Raw genomic sequence first — 26,096 nt, forward strand, 5'->3', positions numbered from 1 at the left:
TAGAAAAAAGACTGAAATGACACTCAGTATCCATCAGTTACCATAAGGTGTTCTGTACTTCCCCAGTTCACACCTACTGCCCAGGTTAACGTCTCAGGCCTGGAGGAAGTCCACGTGTTCTCCTGACAAGCACCGCACCTCCCTCTGCATACGGTGTCCCCAAATGTCTTGGAAGGCTGAGCAACACGTGTATATATCAGACCCAAGGCTCATAAAAAGAAAAACAGATATGTATATATTTATGTGCAAAGCAACAAAACCAGGATGATACACTTTGAAATACAAAAATGACGCTCACAGGTGCTTAGATCAGGTGTATCTTCTAACCTGTACCTGCATTTTCTAGTCTTTCTACACTGAATGTGTAATTCTGAATGTGATTTTTCTTGAACTAAGGAAAAGACAAAATAAACACCTCCTGGGGGGCAACTCCATCCTCTGCACCCGTGTGTGGACACGGTGTTAATGCTGACCCATGGTGCTCTCCTACCTAATGAGTCTCTGAGGCATGGTGTCTTCTATTCTGAACGGTCTCTTCTCACACAAATTTTGAAATTCGTGGAAATTTAACGTGACGCTGAGCCTCAAGCCAAGAAGGCCCAGGAATCGCTCGAAATCCTCATCCTTCAGGTTGAAGAGCAGGTGCTGAAGCCGATGAAGGTCGTGCATGGTGACGATGCCATCCCTGTCCGTGTCCATCTTAAAGAAGGCCGCGTAGGGGTCCTAGAGTCAAAAACGCAGCATCAAAGCCTGTCCCCCAGAACCTGACGTCATCCCCCGACCCCTGCCCCCCGCGCTGTGGACTCATCTCCAAAGTGAGGAAGGAACCGTGTTTCAACTTGGCATTTTGGAGATTTCACTGCTCCAGGAATATCCTTGCCATGATTTGCTTTCCCCAGGAAATGATGAACTATGTCCTCAGGTACCCTCTTTAAATGCAAAGAGTTCAGGAAAAGGGACAAGACAGGTGTTTCTTTCCCATCTGCTCCCTCGGCTTCTGGGACCGGTACTTCTAGTACCAGAAGTAAGAATGAGTACGCTGGAGCTTTCCAGGACATATAAAAATCTTGCCCTCAAGTTTTTATACAACTTTCATAATGTCTGGCAACTTCTGTCCACGGGAAAGCCAGCGCTGTGCTGATCTCACCCTGAGTTGCCGCCCAGAGGCTGGGCCCTGTTTTGATGCCTGTGCTGAAGGCCCCGCCTGAAATCTGCCTCTGTGTCTGCAGGTCATGCTGCACGAGGGCGGTGATTCCCATTTTACAGATGGGGAAACAGAGGCCTGCAGGGAACCTGTGGTCGAGGCCAGGCTGCACAGCTCAGGGCACACACTGGAGGTGGGTTGCTTAGTTTCAAAGCTCAGCTCTGCTGGCTACTAGCAGAGTGACCAAGGGCAAGAGACTTAACCCTGCCAGGCTTCTCATGTGTAATGGGAGGAGTATAAAGTCCCTGCCTCCGGGGTGGTTGTGAGGATTGAATGTGCTAACGAGGTGAAGCACTTAGGAGGTGACTGACAGGTTTCCTAAGGGCTCTAAAATGTTGTTACGATTACTGTTGCCTGAGGTCGGACAGCAAGTGCCTAGCAGCGGGATCTGAATCAGGTCTGTCTGGGCCAACACCCTGCGGCCCCCCAACACGATCCTGTGTCTCAGGCTTGGAGAGCTACAGCTGCTGTGGTCCCAGTACCCCTGCTGCCATCAGCCCCTGAGGCAGTCCCACCCACGGATCTCTCTGGATACTTCGGAGGCCCCGCCTGTACCTTCACGTCCCAGGACCCTCCACAGAGGTCATGTAAGGCAAGCCCTGCCGTGACTCGAGTGTCCACTTCAAACCTTTTGGGATTTTGTGGCAAGATCTATCTGTACTCACTCACTCATTCTTTCACCAAAAATTACTCAGCACTGACGCATGCAATCACTGCACTAAATACGGTGGGAACCGACTTCAAGTGCTGCCCCTACCTCTCAGAGATGCCACTGTCCAGCGGCCTCTTCTCCAGGAGCACAGCCTGCCGGGGCTGCAGGCCCATCTCTTTGCTGCTGATTCCCTCCACGTCACAGCTCCAACCCCTCGCACACCTCCAAACCCCCGTCTCCAAAGGCTGTGAGATAACTCCCCTTGGACGTCAAAACAAGCAAGGCCGAAATCAAACTCCTGGCCCACGCTAGACCCAGCTCGTCCTCCAGGTCCTTCCCGCTCGTCCTCCGGGTCCCTCACAGCTCGTCCTCCGGGTCCTTCCCGCTCGTCCTCCGGGTCCCTCACAGCTCGTCCTCCGGGTCCTTCCCGCTCGTCCTCCGGGTCCTTCCCGCTCGTCCTCCGAGTCCTTCACAGCCTCGTCGTCCGGGTCCTTCCCGCTCGTCCTCCGGGTCCCTCACAGCCTCGTCGTCCGGGTCCTTCACGCATCGTCCTACGGGTCTACTCACAGCCTCGTACTCAGGGTCCTTCACATGCCTCGTTGCGTCCGGGTTTCTTGCCGCTCGTCCTCCGGTCCTTCCCATGATCTGCGTCACTCGGGTCCTTCCCGTTCGTCCTCCGGGTCGCCTCACAGGCTCGTCCTCCGGTTCCTTCCGTTTTCCTCCGGTCCTACGCTCGTCCTCTCCGGTCCTTCCAGCTCGTTCCTCCGGGTCCTTCCACAGCTCGTCTCCGGGTCCCTCACAGCTCGTCCTCCGCGTGTCCCTTCTCCGCTCGTCCTCGGTCCTTCACAGCCTCGTCCTTTCGTTTCACGCGTCCTTTGCTAAGAGTGCCTGCCGGGTCCTTCTCCGTCCTAGTCCTCGAGTCCCTTTCTAGCCTCGTCGTCCGGGTGTCACTTTCGGGCTCGTCTCTCCGGGTCCTCTACAGCCTCGTCGTGTCCGGGTCCTTCCGCTCGTCTCCGCGGTCCCCTCACAGCCTCGTTGCTGTCCTCCGTGGTCCTCACAGTCCCTGTTGTCCTCCGGGTCCCTCCAGCTCGTCCTTCCGCTGGTCCTTCCCAGCTCGTCCTCCGGGTTCGCCTTCCAGCTCATCTCCGGGTCCCTCACAGTCGTCCTGGTCCTCCGCGTCTCTGGTCACTTCCGCTCGTCTCGGGTCTTCCGCCTGTCCTCGGGTCCCCACAGCTCGTTTCCTCCGTTGTTTCGCTATGTCCTCGGGTCCTTCCAGCTCGTCCTCCGGGTCCTTCAGCTCATCCTCCGGTCCTCACGATCGTCCTCCGGGTCTTCTCCGCTCGTCGTCCTTCGGGTATTCGCTTGTCCTCGGGTCCTTCTCCGCTTGCCTCCGGGTTCCTCACGCTCGTCCTCCGGGTCCTTCCAGCTCGTCCTCCGGGTTTCCGTCTCACAGCTCGTCCTCTCGGGGTTTCCGTGGGTCCTCCGGGTCCCTCACAGCTGTTCCGGGTCCTTCCGCTCGTCCTCGGTGGTCCCTCCGCCTCGTCTCGGGTCCTTCCCGCTGTCCTCGGGTCCCTAGTCGTCCTCCGGTCCTTCCCGCTCGTCCTCGGGTTCCTTCACAGCTCGGTCCTCCGGTCCTTCCCAGGCTCGTCCTCGGGTCCTTCCAGCCTCGTCCTCCGGGTCCCTCACAGCTCGTCCTCCGGGTCTTCCCGCTCGGCCTCGGGTCTTCCCGGGTCCTCGGGTCCCCATCAGCCGGTCCTCCGGGTCTTCCAGCTCGTCCTCGGGTCCCTACAGTCGTTCCTCGGGTCCTTCCAGCTCGGTTCCTCCGGTCTCAGCTCATCCTCCGTGGTCCCTCTAAGCTCGTCCTGGGTCCTTCCCGCTGTTCCTCCGGGTCCTTCCAGCCTCGTCCTCCGCGGTCTTTCCCAGCTCGTCCCGGGTCCCTCAGCTCGCCTCCGGGTCCTTCCCGCTGTCCTCCGGGTCCTTCCCAGCTCGTTCCTCGGGTCCTTTCGCTTCATCCCGGGTCCTTCCAGCTCATCCTCCGGGTCCCTCACCGCTCGTCCTCGGGTCCTTCAGCTCGTCCTCCGGGTCCTTCCAGCTCATCCTCGGGTCCTTCCAGCTCATCCTCCGGGTTCCCTCACAGCTTGTCCTCCGGGTCCTTCCAGCTCGTCCTCGGGTCTTCACAGCCTCGTTCCTCCGGGTTCCCTCAACAGCCTCGTCCTCCGGGTCCATCACAGCCTTGTCCTCCGGGTCCTTCCCGGCTGTCCTCCGGGTCCCTCAAGCTCGTCCTCCGGGTCCTTCCCGCTCGTCCTCCGGGTCCTTCCCGCTCGTCCTCCGGGTCCTTCCATGCTGTCCTCCGGGTCCTCACAGCTCGTCCTCCGGGTCTTCCAGCTCGTCCTCCGGGTCCCTCACAGCTCGTCCTCCGGGTCCTTCCAGCTCGTTCCTCCGGGGGTCCCTCACAGTCGTCCTCGGGTCCTTCCCGCTTGTCCTCGGGTCCTTCAGCTATCCTCCGGTTGTCCCTCACAGCTCGTCCTCGGGTCCTTCCAGCTCTCCTCGGGTCCTTCGTGTCTCGGGTCCTCAGATCGTTTCCTGGGTCCTCCACAGCTCGTCCTCGGGTCCTTCCAGCTGCGTCCTCCGGGTCCTTCCCGGGTAGTCCTCCGTGTCCTTCCCGCTCGTCTTCCGGGTCTCCGTCGTCCTCCGGGTCCTTCCGTCGTCCTTCCGGTCCCTCACAGCCGCTGTCCTCCGGTGTCCTTCCGCTCGTCCTCGGGTCTCTTCCTCGCCTCGTCGTCCGGGTCCTACGCTCGTCTCGGGTCCCTCACAGCTTCGTCCTCCGGGTCCTTCCCGCGTCGTCCTCGGGTCCTTCTCAGCCTCGTCCTCCGGGTCCTTCACAGCCTCGTCTCTCCGGGGGTCCCTCACCGCTTCGTCCTCCGGTGTCCTTCCCGTCTGTCCTCGGGTCCTTCCAGCTTCCTCCGGGTCCCTCACAGCTGTCCTCGGGTCCTTCCAGCAGCGTCTCTCCGGGTCCTTCCCGCTTGTCTTCCGGGGTCTTCCTTCCCGCTGTGTCTCCGGGGTCCTCAAAGCTCGTCTCCGGGTCCTTCCAGCTCGTCCTCGGGTCCCTCACAGTCTCGTCCTCCGGGTTTGCCTTGTCTCCGGGTGTGTTTTGGGTTCGCTCGTTCGGGTCCTTCCAGCTCATCCTCCGGGTCCTTCCCGCTCGTCCTCCGGGTCCTTCCAGCTCGTCCTCCGGGTCCTTCCCGCTCGTCCTCCGGGTCCCTCACAGCCTCGTCGTCCGGGTCCTTCCCGCTCGTCCTCCGGGTCCCTCACAGCCTCGTCCTCCGGGTCCTTCCCGCTCGTCCTCCGGGTCCTTCCCAGCCTCGTCCTCCGGGTCCTTCACAGCTCGTCCTCCGGGTCCCCCACAGCTCGTCCTCCGGGTCCTTCCAGCTCGTCCTCCGGGTCCCTCACAGCTCGTCCTCCGGGTCCTTCCCGCTCGTCCTCCGGGTCCTTCCAGCTCGTCCTCCGGGTCCCTCACAGCTCGTCCTCCGGGTCCTTCCAGCTGAAGAAGTGGCAGCGTCTTCTTTCTTTTGCTCAGACCACAAACCTAGGGAGCGTCCCTGGGTCCTCCCTTTGCCTCACACCCCGCATCCAATCTGCCCACACAGCCATGGGTTCAGAGCTTCACTTCTCCCACTTCCACTGCCTCCACCCGGACCCAAGGCTCCTGGGCTTCCCGGCTCCCACCCACGCCCAGCCCCCTATTCTACAGCAGCCAGTGATACCTGCACAGCTCAATCCAGTGCACGTCGCTCCTCTGCTCCACCCACGGCACTCGGGGTCCAATCCTCAATCCTGACTGTGGCCCCAGCCCCCTACCCCTCTGCCCTCATCTCCTCCCCGCTCACCCTTGCTGGGTTTTTTTTGGGGGGGGGGTGCACGACTCTGTCAGGTACATGACTTTGATCTTCTTGGGGTCGAACTTGGGCAGCATGGTGGAGGCGGCTGGTGTTAGATGAACCCGGATTCGGGACGACTGAAGAAAGTTGCACCTTGGCCTCCTCCGAGCCGAGAGCCGAAAGCTACTTGTTGCTGTTGGAACATGCCAGGCCTGCCTCCAGCACTCCAGGGATTCTCCACCAGACCTGCTGGGCCTCTGGTCTCTGCCCGAATGCCACCTCTCCAGGGAGGCATTTCCTGTCCCCTCTGTACAAGGGCACCACCCTGATGGGTCTCTGGCCTCTCACCCTGCTTTATTTTTCTTCCTAGCCCGTTTCACCACCTGACACTCTGGAGACTCACGTGCTCACTGTCTGCTCCACCTCTAAAGGTAAACGTGGGCTCTGATCCATTCCTCGTGACAGCTCCAGTCCAGAGAGCAGTGCTTAAGAAACATCCGTGGACTGAGGCTGGGTACGAACGACGCAGCACATGTTTCCTGGGCACCTATGATGCACCAAGCGCCCTGCCAGGTACAGGGACGTACTGATAACTGGCCCCTGACATCAAGATTCTCAGTCCAGTAGGGAAGAAAGATGTGTAAGCAAATTACAGCAAGTCAGCGTGATAAATGCAGCAAAAGGTGGGGGTAGAAGTGCTCTGACGCAGCCCTAATTGCTGGACTACAGGGACAATCTAGATGCCATGGAAACCCATATTTATAATCTTCACAAATTTAAAACATTTACTCATTCCCTGAATCTCAGTCTTTGACTTCCCAGCATGAAGACTCCTAATTTTATTGCAGCCAATATATGTTGGAGTGAAAAGGATATTATTTCAATTCCTGGCTACGACATTTACTAGGTATGTGGCTTTGGGGAAGTCTCTCCCCATCTCTGACCCTCCGTTTCTTCATCTATAAAATGGGAACGCTAGCGCCTACTTGATAGGCTAGTTGTGGGGACTGAAACAACTGAGGCCGTGTAGGTTCACTGCCTGGCATGTAAAGTGAATTCTCTTATGCATTCAACAAACACCTATTTGCATGGCACGCACCGTGGTAGCCAGTTGTGTTATCGTGCCTTGACGTCTCATGGAATTACAAGTCCCCCACACTGCATGCCAGAAGGTGAGTGGACAGCAGCAGACCTCCTAGCAGGTCTGAAGGGCCGGAGGGAGGACCAAGAACTTAAGAAGGACCAGCGCTTTGGTAGGAGTTAGCTGGTCACAGAGAGAGGAGTGACAATCCAGACAAAGGAGCAGGATGTGCAAGGCCAGGAAGGGAAGGCTGGGTGCTGGCCGGAGTGTGACGGGAGGAGAAGGGGAGTCGAGAGGGGCCAGAGAGGGGCTGCAGACCAGCCAGGCAGGACCCGGGCTCATCCTAAGAGAAAGGGGACACTCTGACCAGAGCTGCGTGTTGGGATCACCCTGCAAGGTCAGGTGTCCAGGACAGATTGTGAAGTGAAAAATGCAGCGGCAGAAGCATATGTATAGGAGACCCTATTTGTGTGGGGATTTTGATCCTGCTTGCTTTTTTAAAATATACATGATTTCACAGACATCCGCCTGAACCTGCACGGACGCTGTCTAGAGGGTGAGGTTGACAGTGAACCCACAAGGGCCACAGGAACCTGTCCCCAGGTCACCCAGGGGGTCTCTGTGCCTGCTTTCCTCACCATAGTCAGGGAGAGGGGGACGCCCCTTGTTTGGTCACAATGAATTATTTCCTTCGACTGGTGGTGGTCTTTGGCCTGGGCTATGAGGTTGAGGCTGCCTTACTCAACTGTGCTGTTGTCCGTAAACCTAACGGTGCTGAGATGGACTCATCTGGCTACAAAGTCGCTGGGCAGACAACAGCAGCAGCAGGATTAATAGCATTTTCAACTAATACAAAATCGTTTCTTCATTATTGATGGAGAGAGAGATTCAAGAATTTCTCATGAATAGGAGCTCAATAAAAGAAATAAAGTGACGGTACCTTCCCACTCAACAATCAAGACACAGTCTTTGGGACTTCCCTGGTGTCGCAGTGGTTAAGAATCTGCCTGCCAGTGCAGGGGACACAGGTTTGATCTCTGCTCCGGGAAGATCCCACGTGCCGCAGAGCAATTAAGCCCATGCACCTCAACTACTGAGCCTGCGCTCTAGAGCCCGTGCGCCACAACTACTGAAGCCCGCGCGCCTAGAGCCCGTGCTTTGCAACAAGAGAAGCCACCGCAATGAGAAGCCCGTGCGCCGCAATGAAGAGTAGCCCCCGCTCTCTGCAACTAGAGAAAGCCTGCACGCAGCAATGAAGACCCAACACAGCCAAAAATAATAGATAAATAAAATGAATAAATTTATTTAAAAAAAAAAGACACACTCTTTGTCCCGTTTACATATACGCGTGAGGGCAACGAGCAGCCCCCCAGGGAACCTGGATATAACCAGCACCCGAGTCTGTATCACGCAAACCCTGGCAATTAGGGGTTCACGTCTTTGTCTTATCTACTAGGTTATAAGTTCTTTGCAGGATGGGTGGGTGTTGGTGAACGTTTTTAGTTAACTATTTAAAATAAAGACCATCTTAGGAAATACGGGACATCTGTGCACCGTAACCAAGCTACACTGATAATAAACGTAGGAAGGCGGTGGCGCCAGCAGGGAGCTTGGCCTCCCCATGTCCCCAGGGGAAAGGAGAGTTGGGAGGAGACAGGCGGGGAGGGGCCAGAGCAAGGGGCCTGGGCTGCCATGGGTGAGGCCGCAGGGCAAAGGCAGCAGCGGGCGATGGCCACCCGGCCCTGCTAACCAGCACGGAGGGGCTGCTGCCCCCGTGCCTCTGCTTCCCCTTCCTCCCTCTCTCCCTCCCGCCAGGCTCTCCGCCCCGTAAACGACCCCCGCCTGCTCCGTGCTCTTCTCCGCTGGGCATCACATTGGACAAAATAATGAGGACTAACCCTCCCTCTATCTGCTTACGGTGACCATATGTTTTCAAACCAAGAATTAGGACGTACAGTCTGATGGTCGGACCGAATAGTCAAAGTCAGAACCATGCCGCAAATCCGAGCTAGACAGTCATCATGAGTTTATATTTTAAAATGGGAGCTCAGTAATAACCGAAATGAATCTCCAATTGGCAATCCACGCGGGGAAGATGTTTCAAGCACAGCAAACTCTGGATGCCCTGCCCCTGGGGGCTGGCTCCACCCACAGGGTGCTCCCCACCTCTCCTCCCCTGGGCTCACTGGATTTTCAGCTACTGAGGTGTTTGCCCCTGCATACCCTGGGGTCTCCACACCCTGGGGTCTCCACACCCTGGCGAGGACACATTCTAACTCCCTCGTGCCCTCTGCCCCGTTTCGTAGCTAATGTGGTCGATTTATCAATTTTCCTTCCCACTTTAATGACCCTCTTTTACTTCTCAACACAAAAACATTTGAGGTCATTCCTGCCTCTGTGTTTGAATGGCTGCTATTTCTCCTGTCTTATCCATTACAGCTTCTGCATGCAAACCACGCCTCGGTCACGCAGACCTGGGAGCTTTCCCTTAAAGCCCATGACCTGTCTGCCACCCGCCTTAAGCAAGCCCACTCTTCTATTTTTCACTCCCTTCTTTTTCTGGCCAGCACATGCTGAGGGTTTAAGATTTGGTTCAGGGGTCACCTCCTCCAGGAAGCCCTCCTTAATGGGTTTTTTCCCCTGTGCTCCCATAGCACAGTACCGGTCCCTCTACGGCAGCCAATCATGATGTGTCGAATTGTCTGTTGACCATCTGTGTCTTGGGCTGGACTGAGCTCTCTGAGCAGGGCTCCCATATTTCAGCCCTAGCTTTCAGCCGAGAGTCCAGCTTATGACATGTAAGTGCCCAATGCTTGTTTGGTGAGTGCAGGAGTAGAGTGGATGGAATGCCTGAAAGCATCCTGAATTCACTGTAACTTGGGTTGTTATGCCCCTTCCCACCCCTCCCTGTCTTGTGAGGAGGGTCTCCTTACTTCTCTAAGGCCTTGGAGGGGCAGAAGGCAGACCCAGCAAAGTGTCAGCAGGGAAGGGCCTCGGGGAGGAGAGGGGATCACAGAGTTAAGCCCTGTCCCGGGAAGGGGAGAAAAGGCAAGCCCAGTCTGCGGATGGAGCGCTCTGTGTCCCGACGAGCGGAATGTGCTGGGGCCGCAGGGCTCACACCCGCTGCAGCTGAATGGCTGTGACCGAGGAGAGGGTAGGAGGGGTGTCTGGAGAAGCCAAGTGGCAGAGAGGTCATGATTTACCCGGAAGGATTCCTTCAGTCTCCGGGGGGAACTGTCTCAGGCACTCTTCAGCAGTTATAAAGTAGCCGTCCAAGTTCCCTTTGGAAAGAACTGGAGTCTGAGATGAACTCACTTCTGGCCCGTTCATCTTAGGATCTGAAACAATGACGTATATCAGGGGACTTCCCTTAGTGGCGAGCACGGCTCTTTATTTCTATGTCAACACTTGACTTCTTCGGTCCCCAGGCCTGTTAGAACATGATACAGTACTACGGCCCCGCGGACTGAGCCTAGCATGAACTCTCTTATGATCTTAGACATGGCCCCGTCACCACGAGAAGAACCTGTTCTCCAGACCACCAGGACCATGCTCCTGCCCAGCACGTTTCCTGCCTGGCTCCTCTGTCCGTCCTCCAGGGCAGGGACCACATCTTGCCCGTCTCTCCATTCCCAGAGGCAGAGAATGAGGATTCCTGCCTCTTCTGTTTCCTAGAATCATGTCCTAAACACAGGAAAGTGTAATTCAGTCATGAGGCAGGTCCTGAGCTCCTCCGTGCTAGAGGTCTCCGGACAAGTCCTGGTCTTTTCAACAACCCTAAGAGGTACAGTCTCTTCTTGAGCCCAGTTTACACACAAGGAAACCTATTCTTATGCCCATTCTCCAGATAAGGAGATGGAGGCTCACCTCCCCACGGTCACAGGGCTCACAGACTTCACAGCTAACCCAGGCCCGTCAGGTTCCAGAACCCAGCTGGTTGATTACTGCATTAGGCCCTCTCTCTCTCTTAAAACGGAGGAAGGAGGTGTAACCTCCACCTCAAAACCAACCCATTTCCATCAGGTTGTGACACTTTGAGTGTGGCCTTGTCTAAAGCCAGGCTACAACTTGGGACTTGGTTTTGGACGTGAATCTCTGCACATGTCGCACCCACAGCCCCCCTGCCCCCCACGTGGTCTGCAGGATGGGCAGCGGGCAGGGCGTCTGGAGCTTGTGGGCATCCTTGAGTCCAGCCCTGAACCTGGCCTCTGCCTTACCCCCACCTGGGCCTGGAGTGGCCTCCCCGGGCTTCGCTATGCCTGGCAGATAACATGTCCCCCCCCCCCCCGCTGCTTGATCCCCTCTGCCGTGTCCACCCCCAACCCCCCAACGGCCTGGAGCCGCCATCTTCCCCCACCCTCAGCACCTGGTTATATGCTGGGGGGACTGATGGAGGGCAGGGGGGGAAGGAGGGTAGGGGGGAAGCTGCTGAGTGTGGTGCTCGCTCTGTGACAGGCTCACCACCCTGGGACCTCAAGCGAGTGACCACTCACCCTGGGCTCCGATTTCCTCACCGCAGCGATGGATGCACCCGGGCACCGGAAGCACTCGCTAAAATAAACGGGGGTTCCTCCAAGAAGGTCAAAACACGTAGCCAAAGAAAGTGTCAAAATCCTAAAATTCCATGGCTTCCGTGTTGTCTTTTTGGGGGGTGTGGGACCTCTCTCCCTTAGGATCATCAAATGAAATCGGTGGGGGGGGGCGGCGGTGTTGGATGGGTGAGGAGTCCCAGCGGCCAGCTTCTCTAGCGAGGCCCGCCACACCATCCAGTCATCTCCCAGGCCAACCCCGGGGAAGACGGCAAAATGCAAATAGGGCTCCGGATTCCGCCCCATCCAGCCTGCAGTGCATTGATATATCCATGGAGTCATCCATATATATGCGTGATTTCTGCAGCTTTTCCAGAGGGCTTATTTGTCTACCTAAACTTCAGTAAGAGTGGAGACAAGGGAGGGGAGAGACGACAGAGCCAGGACGCGGGAGGCTGGGTGCTGGTCATCCGCCTGCCTGGCGTGCGGCCGGGAGAGCAGATTAAAGAGCAGGTGGCGAACGGGAGGCCCCGCCTCCAGCCCGGACTCCACGGTGCCCAACAAATCTCCTGACAACCATGTGGGTCCGGGATGGGGGTGGGGCAGGAGGGGAGGGACAGTGGCCGGGTGATCCTGGGCAAGTCACTGGATCTTTTAGCACCTCTGCTCCCTTATCTGCAAAAAGGGAGGAAGAACATTTGCCTTGCTGGTGCGTGGGTGTCCCTAATCACAGATAACCAGCATCTATGCTTAGGAGGAGAACCTTAAAGGACACGAGGTGTGATTGGAGAAGCATAGGCTTGGGAGTAAATCGTAGAAACCATTTGGGCTCCTACTATTTGCAGAAGGCTCTGTCCGACAAAATTCTGCACTCACCGTGCGGCTGAGTGAAAAAAAGGCCAAAACACAAAGAAAAAGGTTTTTTAATGTCTGTTTCAGTCTTAGGACTCACACACCGTTTCAACATCTTAGCTCACACTACTTCAACCCCAGCAGCCTAGTGGCACTACTCGGAAAGACCGGCAGGGCCACGGGTGGGAGACAGGTTTGCACTTGGCCATTAGCTACCTTCAAATCCTGTTGCAAAATCAAGATAACTCATCCCTTCTTTCTTATATCCTAATTTTGCAGTCAGCAGAGCATACTGATCGTCATCCATCGGCATTCTGTTATCTTCCAGGACCTGACAAGGAAGACAAGCGAGGGGAGAGGCCGTTAGGTGGTCCCGGGGTCCCTGCCAGCCGAGCCCCTCCAGGCCTGCGGCAGGCTCACCACCATGGCCCCTGTGCTCCAGCCTGTGACTGTTACTTGTCTGCCTCCACCCAAGGCCTCCCTGCGGGCGAGGCCCAGTGTCCTGGGGTTGGGGCCCAGTGCCAGGCTTGTCTGTTGAGTGAATGAGTGAACAAAGAGACGGGCGGGTGGCCGGCCTGGCTTTGGTCGGTCGGCACGGCAGGCACTCGGGGCCGCAAGCATCGCTGCAGACCTTTTCCCTGGCCATGCCGTCCAGGTCTTCAGATTCACGCTTGCTGTGACAGCAGTGGCTTTCAGGGCTCATAAGTGAGATTTATATTCACATATATCCTAGGAAACATGAACAAGATAAAGCAAGGCGGCTTGAGGAGGGAAAACTAGAATTTTGATCGAAGTCTCATGATGGTCCACAGTTTAAACTGTAAGTTACTATGTTTTTTTGCAGGGGGATCCATGGACACCCCTTTTTTCCTCTCCTGGTGTGATCCACTCACTGAAAGTTATCTGTGATCTCTTCATTCCAGTGCACATAACCTACTTATTTTTTTTATTTTTTATTTTTTTGCGGTACGCAGCCTCTCACTGTTGTGGCCTCTCCCGTTGCGGAGCACAGGCTCCGGACGCGCAGGCCCAGCAGCCATGGCTCACGGGCCCAGCCGCTCCGCGGCATGTGGGATCTTCACGGACCGGGGCACGAACCCGCGCTCCCTGCATCGGCAGGCGGACTCCCGACCACTGCGCCACCAGGGAAGCCCCACATAACCTACTTTTTACCAACGGTTTCTACTTTGTGTGAATAGAAAATTCACACCCCTGGTGGGCAGGGGGTGGGAAGCAACTGAGGAAACACACTTCCTTGCATTGCAAACTGAAGCAGAATCATCTAGATGACTCTTCCCAGGAGACGATACCTTCCTAGGAGAAACTGATGAGGTGGGTTGTTCGAAGGGCACGTGATGCTGGCATCCCTTTGCCAGCAGTCAGTTAGTCACCAACCTGGACAGAGCTGCCTGCCTGGAGGTGAACCTCCCGGAAGGGATGCTGAGGGGAAGAGAGGTGGGACCGAAGACAGCACCCCTGCTGTTCTCACGGTAGTCACGATTTAAATGAGAAAACATGGCTTTCCTTCCAGAAAAGGATATTGAATCACAATTCAAAATGTGTCCATGCATCTAAGGGCCAAAGACACCCAGGAAGACTGGATTCTCCCAAGACAGATGCAGGAAAGCTGTGTGGGACAGCCAAGTCTGGAGATGGGTTAGAAGAAAGGCTGTGCCTGAGTGTTGGGGAACACACAGATCAGCCATTAACACGGGGATGATCAGGGGTTATGATGGCACAGGGAGCCAGAGTAAGTTAGACAGCAGAGGAATAGCGGGGTTAGCACCACACTGACTGCATTCTGTGCAGGAAGCTGAATAGGGGAAAGGGAGCAGGAGAATGGGATGAGATAGTACCCATCGCCACCACCACCACCATCATCACCAACCGTCATCACCATCATCACCACCACCACCACCATCATCACCATGATCATCACCACCTTCGTCATCACCACCATCACCACCATCACCACCACCATCATCATGTAGCAGTGCCTATGCCTATTACATGCCAGACATTGTGCTGAGATCTTTACAGATATTAACGTCTCATTTAATCCTTGTCATAAGCCATGAGAAAAGCACTCTTACTAACTCCATTTTAAAGATGTGGAAACTGAGGCTATGAGAGCTGCCCCAGTCACATGGTTAGAAAGTGACAGACCTGGGGTTCCAACCCAGTTCCTCTTAACCCCTATGATGAACTCCACTGTTGGAATAAGGTCACTGGGGCCCAGGCAAAGAACAGGGCAGGCGGAAATGGATAGGAAACGACCGTAGGAAGTGGGGGAGGTGCTCCTCCATGGCGCGCTGGCACTCTCACATGTATCCGAACAGGCCACACAGGCAAAGGCTAATCTGGGTCTCGACAGAACACCTTGAGATGCCCTTGGGACACCAGTGGGTGGGAGGCCTCTAAGAAGTGGCTATGAGGCCACCTCCCACTTTCCCCTATGCCCCGGGAGCAGAGGAGAAACTTCCGGGAAGCTGTCAGGAGACAGTTTCTCCTCCGCTCCCTGGGGTCTGACAGGACAGGTGGAGCCTTGTGCCCCGGCCTCCGCAGACTAGGTCTGCAGAATATAAACCTACTTAGCAGCAACAGGGTACCCACAGCAGCAGTATAGCCATCAGCCCCTGCTTTGGTGCCGCCATTTCTGGTGTGTGGGCTAGGACCAGGGAGCTGGCACCCCTGGCCATCTATGTCAGTAATGAGCTGAATGTGACAGCAGCTCGCTGTGTCTGTGCCCGCCCAGTCGGTCGGGCACTGGCCTTGGCTTGTCTTGTATGCGTGGTGAAGCAAACAAGCTGCAGGATGCGCTCGGTGCGGGATTGGAAGCAGAGCGAAAGGGAGGGCAATGCAGGTGCTGCGGTGCTGCCGGGGGCTCGGTGGAGGTGGGGAGCAGCGCTGGATTCCAAGGCTGCCCCAGGGACCCGCCTGGGGACCTGCGCAGGAGTGCGTGGCTGGGAATTCTGGAGGCTCTGCGCCATCTGCAAACACAGCCAGCCCGTCCCGCTCTGTGCAGGAGCCTGTCCCAGCTCGGGATGGAGCAAAAGCCTTCAGGCAGACTGCCGTGGCCCACACACAGGCACCCAAGCAGCAGTGGGGCTCTGAAACGGATAGATCGGTGGCTTTCTTTGAAAAATTACTTTATATTTTGAAAACAATTATACATGAATTATTCATTGCAAATTCCTCCTGCTCAGTCCTTTCATAAAAACATATGTAATAAATAGTAAGAAAATGTCTGTAGGCAAATGTTTCACAGCCTGGAGGGAGCGCTGAGAAGCACGGGGGAGGCTGGGCATGCCTTAGGCAGCCTGTCCGGAGGTTGCAGGCGTGCCATCCCCTGTGGGCACAGAGCACCACCAAGGATACAATGCCCGGGAGCGCAGTCCCCAGACAGGCACTAAGCATGTCACATACATCAGTGTGCCTCCTGCCCCCACCTCGCACCACTCATTCCTAGGATGAAAAGGGCAGCGAATCAGCTACACTTATCACAACCTTGGAGGCAATTTACAATACAATGTAAGGCGAAACTGCAACATTTATAAAACAGATTTTCAAGTGTTTAACCATTCAAGTTTTGTCCTTTGGTCTTTTCTAGGAGGCATTTCCCTAAGAAAGTTCCTCAAAGAATAACAAACTGTGACCTGGCATATTCTGATTCACCAAATTGTCACTTCCACCATTCCCGGGACATCACTTAGATCGTAGACTGATTCTTCCACATTAGGCCACACCATTTCACGGAGTTGTTGCTGGGCTCTCTCGGTGAAGGCAGGTGCTCCCCGGTAGGTGCCCAGTAACTGGAAGTTGAGTGAGTGATTCAGTCTTTCCAAGTCCAGTTCCTGCAAAGCATCTCGTGCTTTGGGGATATATCCACCAGTCTCTACGTGAGTAATACTTGTTTGCTATGCCTCTGACATCATTTTTGTGGTGGTTTATCTAGGGAGTATAACACACACCCTTAACTTTTAACAGTCTATTTAGTAATATTTAACCACGTCACTTGAAATGTAGGAACCTTGCAACCATGTAGATTCGTACCCTGCCCCTTTCCTTTAAGCTGTAATTGTAGGTTTTTTGACATCTACATATATTCTAAACCCCACAAGACAATGTTAAAATGGTCACTTTAAGCACTCACATGCACTTTTTAAAATTAATTAATTAACTAATTAATTTTTGGCTGCGTTGGGTCTTTGTTGCTGCACCCGGGCTCCCTTTAGTTGTGGTGAGTGGGGACTACTCTTCGTTGCGGTGCACGGGCTTCTCATTGCAATGGCTTCTCTTGTTGCGGAGTACAGGCTCTAGGCGCACGGGTTTCAGCAGTTGTGGCTCGCGGGCTCAGTAGTTGTGACTCGCAGGTTCTAGAGCGCAGGCTCAGTAGTTGTGGCACACGGGCTTAGTTGCTCCACGGCATGTGGGATCTTCCCGGACCAGGGCTCGAACCCGTGTCCCCTGCATTGGCAGGTGGACTCAACCACTGCACCACGAGGGAAGCCCTTAAATGCATTTTAATTAAGAAGAAAATAACCTTTTACATTTAATTGGATATTTACCATTTCCAATGTTCTTTATTCCTTCAGGATCATCTGAGTCTCCATCTAGTATCAAATTCCTTCCCTTCCTTTAGCATATCTTATAGTGAAGATCTGTTTGCAAGGACTTATCTATGTTTCTTTTTAATCTGAAAACATCTTTATTTCACCTTTATTCTTAAAGGAGACTTTTGCTGGATGTGAGGGGTTTTTGTCTGTTTTTGTTTCTGCTTTCCTTTCAGGATGGTAAAGTTTCTGTCCCACTGTCCTCTGGCCTCCATCGTCTCTGATAAGGTGATGGTAATTCAAATAATTGTTCCCCTTTTAATGTGTCATTATTCACATGCTGCTTTAAGATTTCTCTCTTTGATTTTGGTTTTCAGTTTATCTATGACTTTTCTTTGTATTTATCCAACTGTGGGTTTTCTGCATTTCTCAAATTTATACATGTAAAGGTTTCACCAAAAATTGGGAAATTTCAGCCATTATTTCTTCACATATGTCTTCTTCCCTGGTCTTCCTTTCCTTCTGTGACTCCAATTATACCTATGCTAGACCTTTGATGTTGTTCCACATGTCCCTGAGGCAACTGTTCTATTGTTTTTTTAACCTTTTCCTTTCTCTTCTTCAGTTTGTGTAACTTCTGTTGATCTATCTGCAAGCTCACTGACTCTTCCTTTTGTCATCTCCATTCTGTGGTTCAGCCCTTCTGGTGAATTTTTATTTAGGATATTCTTTTTTTCTTCAGTTCTAGAATTTCCATTTGGTTTTTTTCAAAAATTCTATTTCTCTGCTGAGATTTCCTATATTATCATTCATTATGAGTATATTTTCTTTTGCATCACTGAGCATAGTTATAATAGTTACTTTAAAGACTTCGAGTGCTAATTCTAACATCTGGATCATCTTAGAGTCTTTTCTCTTGAGAAAGGTCACGTTTTCCTATTTCTCCATATGTTGATATATTTGGATAGTATCTTGGACGTTATGAATGTTATGGTGTGGAGATTCTGGATTCTGTTACATTTTGTTTATTTGTTTGAGTAGGCAGTAGACTTGGTTGGATTCTGTCTGCTGGGCAGCAGTTTAAATCTCAGTTTGGTTCTTTTATCCTTAGCCAGGCTCCTTGCAGTCTGCCCCACTCTTGTTTCATTCAGGGTCAGCCAGAGATTTGGGCAGAATTTATAAACAGAATTTGGAGCATCCACTCTCTGCCTCTGTCCTTTACAGAAATCCCCCTTTACTTCCCAATGGCCTTAGTCACTCAAATCTCTCTCTGCTCTCTGGTTCTTCAGGCTGGAAAGACTGCTGGTTTTCTATCAGTGTTTTATCTACCTTATGTGGCACCAACTTTAGCCTTCACTCAGGTGAAAAGCTGAAAAAAATGGGAACATTTCCCCATGCTATTCCCGTTTCCATGGGAACATTCCCCATGCTATTCCCGTTTCCATGGGAATACTCCCCCATGCTATTCCCGTTTCCATGGGAACATTTCCCCATGCTATTCCCACTTCCAAGAGTTGACTCCTCTCTGGAATCTGTTTGCTTAGTTTCATTCTCCACAGCCTTCAGGTACTTGATTATTTATTTACTTATTTATTTACTAACTTGTTTCACATCGCCCAGTGTTTATAGTTGATGTTTCTGGGAAAGTTGGTCTGGTAGGAGCTTATTCAGCCACACAGGAAGCAGAACTCCCTGTAATGCTTGCTTGCATGCTGTAGCAAGCGCATCCTTAAATCACAGCTATCACCAGCTCAGGGAAAGCCTTCCCGGTCCTTAGAGACAAAACTCTTTTTTGAGCGTCCACAGCCCCTCTGCTTGCTTCTATCATAAACAGTCCCTCATATGGGACCTACCACATGGCAAGCACCTGACAAACTGCCGGTGGATAGAGAAATTAGCAGCACTTCTTTTTCACCTCTGTACCCCAAGAGTACCCAGTAGATGCTCAACAAATGCTGAATGAGAAGAAGAGGGGGGATGTCAGTGTAAGGGAACCCTGGACACTCGCCCAACTCCTACGGCATGAGGATGAATCTTGAGTCTGATGTGAGAAAGTCCACACGAGGCAGATAAGCGTGCAAAGTGGTCATCCAGCCTTGGCTAGGAAGTAGTTAGACTATCAAGAATATCGTGAGGCAGGACAAGAAGACGTTGTCCTGTGAGACGTACAAAAGGAAGCAGGAGGAAAGGGAGTCAGGCTAGGAACTGTGAAGTTGTACTTGTTCTTGAGACCTGACCTAGAGATGCTTCACACTTGGGTATTTCACTGCTTTGGTGCTGGATCAGCCAGGATATCTTTATTGTTCTCCCCATAATACTATATTTAGTAACATTCTCTTTTGAAAATGTCAGTCTGCCTTGGTTAAGGGGAACCAAGGAAAAGACTCATGTTTATACATAAGCCAGAGATTTAAAGGACACGGCCCAAGGAGAAGGTAGAATTCAGGTGCACAAAATCTGGAGACTGCTTTTTTAGCCATTCCTCCCTACCTGGAGATTCTCTAACCTAAGTTATTTGTGATAAAACCAAAGAGAGTTCTGGGCTTTCGTTTTAATAAGTAATATTACTTGTATTTCTTCACATACCCATTCATAGTCAAAATGAAACAGGCAAAAAAAGTCTTCTCTAGAATTTCAGACCTACTCCATCTCCCCACCCTCCATCCCCCATCCCAGTGATTCCTGCTCTTCCAGGTCCTCTCCCACTACTAGCTACCATAGTCATCCAGAATGTAGAAATAATCAGAGAACTCAATCATCAAGACTATCTGGTCACATGCAGACCTGGTACTAGGGATGAGAGTACCATGGCTGCAAGAGAACACAGAACTCTCAAAACAGATTTGTACTTGAATAGAAAGTTGAAATTCTTTTAGCAAATGCTTCCTAGAATATTCAGACACACACATCTGATGCCCATGTGGCCCCAGCAAGACAGAGTGTTCAAAGCTGATGCAAACCTACATGAGAGGCAAACATGATGCTGTCACCTGCACAGGTCGCAGTGTATTTAGTTTGAGATGCTGTTGCCTGTTATGAGTGCAGTTAAAGTAATGGGATTTCCTTTTTGTTTCTTAAGGGAGGATTGTGGAGAATGAAATGGATGTTCAAAGGAGGTGGAGCATCTTAGATAAAAGCCCCTTGCATGAGAACACTGATGGTGGCCGGGGGCAGGGAGGGGGCACTGTTCCGGAGACAGTGGCTCAGAATTGAGAGTTAAAGCTGGTGAGCATCTCAAGCACAGAGTCCCAGCATTAATGGCCTAATGACAAGGGCCAGAGCTGACTTCAGAGCAGTGAACATGGACTCCCGGAAGTAACAGAAGCTTTGCAAGTGTCACTGAGAACGAGAACTTGACTGAAGAGCTACTAGGTGTCAGCCACAGTATACATTATCTCATTTAAACGTCGCAACAACTCCTCAACGGAAATATGACTAAGTCCATCTTACAAATGAGGAGACCAAAGTTTAGGAAGGCTAAATAAACCAACAGTTTGCTGGAAAGACCCAGCTGTAAGCAGTGGAGCAAAGGTTTGAACACGTGTCATCCTGTCTCAGCAGTGGGAGAGCCCGGCACATTGGTTGCAACATTTACAGAGTCACCCACAGATGAGGAGCCTGAAGCCCAGAGACACTGGCACCTGTCCCCAAGGACATGCTTGAGCACAGAGACGCTCAAATAACTCCACTGGGGGTACTGCCAAGGGATGCTTGGTAGCCAATGACAACAGCCCAGCACTGGTGGCTGAGTCTGGACTCACAGTTGAGGCTCAGACTCTACAAGCAATGGACAGCCACACACTGGGAGGTGAATCACTCCCCACTCCAATGAGCTGCCCGGCAGTCTGCAGAGGGCACAGTTCAGACCGGGTTTGGGTGCTCCCCAAGCCTTTGTGGACCACATGTTTGGAACAGAGCGACACCAGGGACAGAGACTCTGAGTCAGCTATCACATAACGACCATCCAAAATTTGGTGGCCGACAACAAAACAAACATTTATTCTTGCTCTAGTGGATCTGCAGGTCAAGTGCCGTTTGGCTGATATAAGATGGCTAGATGTTTCTGATTCAGGCTGCGTGTCGGGTTTAGGCCTGTTTCACATGCATTCATTCTGGGGACCAAACTGAAAGGACAGCAGCTGCCCTGGGCAAGCTCTTCTAATAGCCCATCACTGGAGCCCAAGGCCAAGCCAGACCACACAAGCAGATTTAAGGTTGATGCTCAGGTCACATCTGCCACACTCCGTGTCCAACATCACTGGGTAAGGGAAGCATCCCCTGAGGTGGTGAACAACGGAGAGGGAGGATAATGAAGAGAGAGTGACGGATGCCAGGTGCATGAGCTCTGAGGTCTTTTCCAGCTCTTTGAGTGTATGGGATTCTATAAGTTTGGTGGCAATGCTGTGACCTCTAGAAAGACACCATGACCACAATCCAACCACTCCCCGAAATCTAGAAATGTCTAATCCATACGCTAGATCTATCCAGTCCACCTGATCCAGTTCCACCCAATCCATGGGTGATGGTGCTAAACCACATTTCCAAAAACAATCCGTCCTCCAACCATACTGCCCAACTCTGGACCTTCAAGACAGACTGATGGTTAGGTAACAAACAGGAAGTTGTAAAACAGTAGGTTTTTCTTTTCTTTTTTGCTGCAGGCACGATGATAACAATTAAAACAATGACAATGATGATTTGGTTTAGTGGGGTTTTTTTTTAATATATTATCCCTGTAGAACACAACAAGACTAAAATTGTGTTTAGATGGCTCAGAATGACAAAATGCTGAGCCTAAATGCAACCTTCAGAAACTGTGAAATGAGAATAAAAGGCAAGGTGACCTGACAGCCTTCAGTGTCAAGGGGAATCCCAGGGGTGACCTGCAAATTGACCAGACATGTCTAACCTTGGAGGCAAATACCCGGAACCTAGTGCACTTTTGCACACGTGTAAAATCTTAGCATATTCCACAGGCAGATGAAATCAGTACTTCAGTAACAAATCGTGAAGATTGCAGATGAAAGCAGACAAGCCAGTCCTCCTTCAGAGGAGGCTGTTCTCAAGTCCTGGAATCACATCTGTTGTTCAAAGGGCAGGTGGAGACAAACCACGGGCCCAAAGCCAAGCATAAGATCAAGTGCGGCAGGAGAAGCTACCACTGAGCAGCCGGCCACCCTCTCCTCTGTGCGTGTCTTTATTTCTCTCTTCTCGATTCCAAAAGCAGATATGTTTTCTATGTATAAACTTAATGCAAGTCCAATTATGACCCTAATAATGTATTTGGGGGTAATGCGATAAAGCTTATATGTAAAAATATAAATCTGGCCTGAGAGTAGCCAAGAAAATATAAAAAGGAAGAAAAATAAGGAAAGATCTGTTTTACTAAACTAAAAAAAAAAATTACATTGATATAGAAAAAGATGTATAGATCAGTGTAACAAAATGGGAATTTTCAGATGTACACCCTACTATAATGAGAATTTCACAAATGACAAAGGGAAAATATAGAAGAGCCCCATCTTACACAATTAATTCCATACAGATTAAGCATTCACATTTAAAAAATAAAGCAGTAAAAATTCTTGCAATAAAGTCTAGATTATCTGCAAACTATGACAGAGACCTGGGTGCGGGGTGGGGGGCGTGGGGTGGGTAGAAGAATGAAACTTTATTAACCAAGACTTCAAGCCTAGAATTTATTTAGAAAAAGAAAAAAGAAAAGAAAAGAGGAAGAAAGGATAGAAGATATTGGGTTGTACAAAATCTTAAAACATTTTAATGGCAAAAGATATAATAAAACAAAAAGACAAATGATAGATTGTAAAATATATCTGTAGTGCAGAAGACAAAGGGTTAATAAATCGTTAGTTAATTCAAGAGATATTGAGGGACACCGATATGCCAGGCACTATTCAAGCTACCAGGAATACAAGACCGAACACAACAGCGAAGTCCCTGACCTCTGGTGCCAGGCCCTACTGAAAGGGTTCACATATTGGACTAAGTTGATTGTGTCTCCCCAAAAGATATGCTGAAGTCTTAACCCAGGTTCCTGGGAATGTGACCTTTCATGAAAACGAGGTCTTTGCAGATGTAATCAAGTTAAGTTGAGGTCACGCTGGATTGGGTGGGGGCACTAGATCCAATGACTGGAGTCCTATAAGAAGAGGGAAACCTGGACACAGACACAGGGAGAGGAGAACATCAGGCGAAGACACAGAGACAGAAGGGAGAGGCCAGAGATCAGAGTGGTGGCAGCTACCAAGCCAAGGAACGCCGCCAAGGACTGCCAGCAAACGCCAGAAGCTGGAACAGGCAAGGAAGAGTCCTCCTGTGCAACCGTCGCGGGGAGGACTCTGCTGACACCTTGCCTTCAGGCTCCTGGCCTCCAGAACTGTGAGAGAAGAGATCTCTGCTGTCTAAACCACCCAGTTGGTGGGAATTTGTTACAGATTCCTAGGGAATTAATAAACTCAGCTTAATCAGCTCATTTAATCCTTATAACAATCCTACGGTATAGCTACTAAAATGATCTCCATTTAGGGATATGGAAACTGAGGCACAGAGAGGTTTGCCCAAGGTCACACAGTTGTTAAGGAACAGCTGGGATTTGAACCCTGGCAGCCTGGCTCAGAGAGGGCATTTTAAACCACAGTTCTACAATGCTTCAAAATTGATGGGCTCATTCAAAAAATATTGAACACTTGTTTTGTGCTGGGTCCTGTTTTAGAGGCTGGGGACAGGGCAGAGAATAAAAAAGACATAGATAACTGCCCTTGTAGATGTACACCTCAGGGAGGGAGGGAGGACTGCAGGGAAGCAGTGCCCCCGGGAGAGAACCAGGCTGGAGTTGATGCAAACGGGACAGTGTCAGAGAAGAGCTGTGGCAGCTGGGAGGGGAAAGGCTGAGGTCAGGTTAAGGGATACAGAGCCATATGGGGAGAAAGTCCCCGTGGTGACAATCTAGAGGATGGGGGTAAAGTGGGAGGCCCGGGCTTCTTAGGAAGACAGGGATAAATAATGATGTCTAAACCTCTTATAAGTTAACAAGAAGGCAAAGGATGTAAATAGGCAACTTGAAAAAGAACAAATCCTCATGGCAAATAAACAAAACAAGACATACGCTCACTAGTAGTCAGGGAAATAAATGCAAATTAAATTTAAACTGAGCTATCATTTTAAAACTATCAGACCAGCAAAAATTAAAAAGAGCTATAATGCTATATAACAGGGGTTAGAGAAGAAGATACTCTCACACACAGCTGTTAGAAATATGAAATTCTATAGTTTTTTTTTTTTAAAAAGGCACACAGACAACATGTGTTAACATTAAAAAATATATTATTTTAGACCAAGCACCTACTCCTGTGAATCAATTCCAGAGAGATGAAAGCATCAGTATGTAGAGATACATAAAGAACAATTGTTTAAAGAGGAAAAATAAAAGAGAAAAAGAAGTGAATGCCCATCAAAAAGAGAAGGGCTGGTGTTCAGCTTGCAGACCTTTGCTTCTACTGAGAAAAAACAGAAAAGCCAGATAAAATACAGCAAAACATCTGTTTGACATATAGATAGCTGCTGAGACAACCAGGACTCAAAGGGACACAAGTCTGAGCAAAGGGGGACCTCAGTACTCAGAGGAAAAGTAGGTCATGGACCCATTCTGGGAGCAGGGCCAGGGCTCAGGACAGGGGCTGCTGGCCCAGGCAGACAGTCACTACCAGCTGATAGAGACACAAGTGGAGCTCATGGGGCCACAAAGACCAAAATTAGAGACTTGAATGGTCAGGTTCCTGGCAAGAAGGGAAAACAGAGAACCAACCATGACACTGCCAGTTTTTCCCTGATACTTGCTGAATTCAGAAGCCATGTGGGGCAGAAGACTGAGGAATCAAGGCAGAAAGACCAGAAAAGCTGAAGAGATTGGTTTTTTTTTTGGTCACCTTTTTGGGTCCTGAGGAAACTAAGGTTAGGTGGAGTTCAGGACTTCTCAGGGGTGATGGCTCAGAAAATAACCCACACTCTGAGTTAAAAACTTTTATGACTACACCCTAAAAAGGAGTTTAAAAAAAAAAAAAGGCAATTGGAGCCTTGAAAAACTGCAATCCACCCTCAAATTGATTCATTCCCTAACTGGATTAAGGTCATCAGTCCTCAGTCTATCTGACAAGCAAAGGAAAGGGTGACCCATTATCTAGAGCCTCTCAATTTTCTTAACACAATATCTGACATTCAATGAAAATCTGTCCAGCATGCCAAGAGCCGGGATCATGTGACCCTAAATCAAGGGGAAAAACAGACAATAGAAAAAGTTCTACAGGTGATCCCAATACTGGAGTTAGCAGGAAAAAGATTTTAAATGGCTATAAATACGTTTTTAAAAATTCAGGAATATTTTGAGACAACAGAAGTAAAGACACAGGTATGGAATATATTTTAAACCAAATGGACATCCCACAACTGAAAAAAATACTAAAATTAAGAACTATATGAATAAAACCACAGATTGGAAAAAGCAGAAGAGAGGATTAATGAACTGGAAGACAGGTTAATGGGACTGAAGCACTGGGAGAGAAATAGTGGAAAATACATAAAAGAATGAAAGAGACCCATGGGATATTGTGACCAGGACTAACATACACAATTGGAATCCAAGAGTAACAGAGAGAACGGGCATAAGCAAAAGGAGAAGAGATAATGGCTGAGAATTTTTCACAAAAATTTTTGATTAAACACAACAACTTACAGATTCAAGAAGAACTGTAAACCCCAGCAGGATGCATACAAAGACAAGCACACTTAGACACATTTCTAAAACTGATGAAATCCAAAGACAAAGGGAAAATCTCAGAAGGTTCCAGAGAAAAAAAGACACACTACATTCAAACAAGCAACAATAAGACTGGTGGCTTATTTAACAGCAGAACTGACAGAAGCCAGGAGACAATGCAGTGATATCTTTAAAATGCTGGGAGAAAATAACTGCCAACGTAAAATGCTACTCCCGGCTAAAACATCTTCACAAAGTAAGAGCGGGATTCTGCTTTCAGGTTCAACATGTAAAGAGCTTTGAAGTAATCACACCCATCCTTACAACAAGAAAAAAGCTGAACAAATGAAAAATCAATGGCTTTTCTTAGAACCATCAGAGAAATTTGAAATCTAGAGGGACAGATGTACACAGAGAATCATGGCCAACATCAGCTTACCTGGAGCAGAAACCACTGTGGCCACAAACTGGAAGGAACACTTGAGTGGTGATTCTGACAAAGTGCTGGAAGCTGAGTGAGGATTAGCTTGAGAATGAGAAACTCCTGGGGGCCCAGTCTCAGAGGTGGGCACAC

The 26,096-nt window shown here is 50.8% G+C and overlaps 1 protein-coding gene across 1 annotated transcript in view; it reads right to left on the reverse strand.

Annotated features, from left to right (window-relative positions):
- Positions 1-26,096, reverse strand: part of EFCAB6 (EF-hand calcium binding domain 6) — a 200,123-nt gene that overhangs the window by 88,225 nt on the left and 85,802 nt on the right. The window contains 4 exon segments of the mRNA XM_029206632.1: positions 491-723; positions 10,019-10,045; positions 10,047-10,153; positions 12,413-12,527. Coding sequence (XP_029062465.1) covers positions 491-723; positions 10,019-10,045; positions 10,047-10,153; positions 12,413-12,527 — 482 coding nt within the window.

This window comes from Monodon monoceros, unplaced genomic scaffold (genome assembly GCF_005190385.1).
Source record: "Monodon monoceros isolate NGI ecotype Baffin Bay Population unplaced genomic scaffold, NGI_Narwhal_1 Super_Scaffold_6, whole genome shotgun sequence".
Taxonomy (NCBI): Eukaryota; Metazoa; Chordata; class Mammalia; order Artiodactyla; family Monodontidae; genus Monodon; species Monodon monoceros.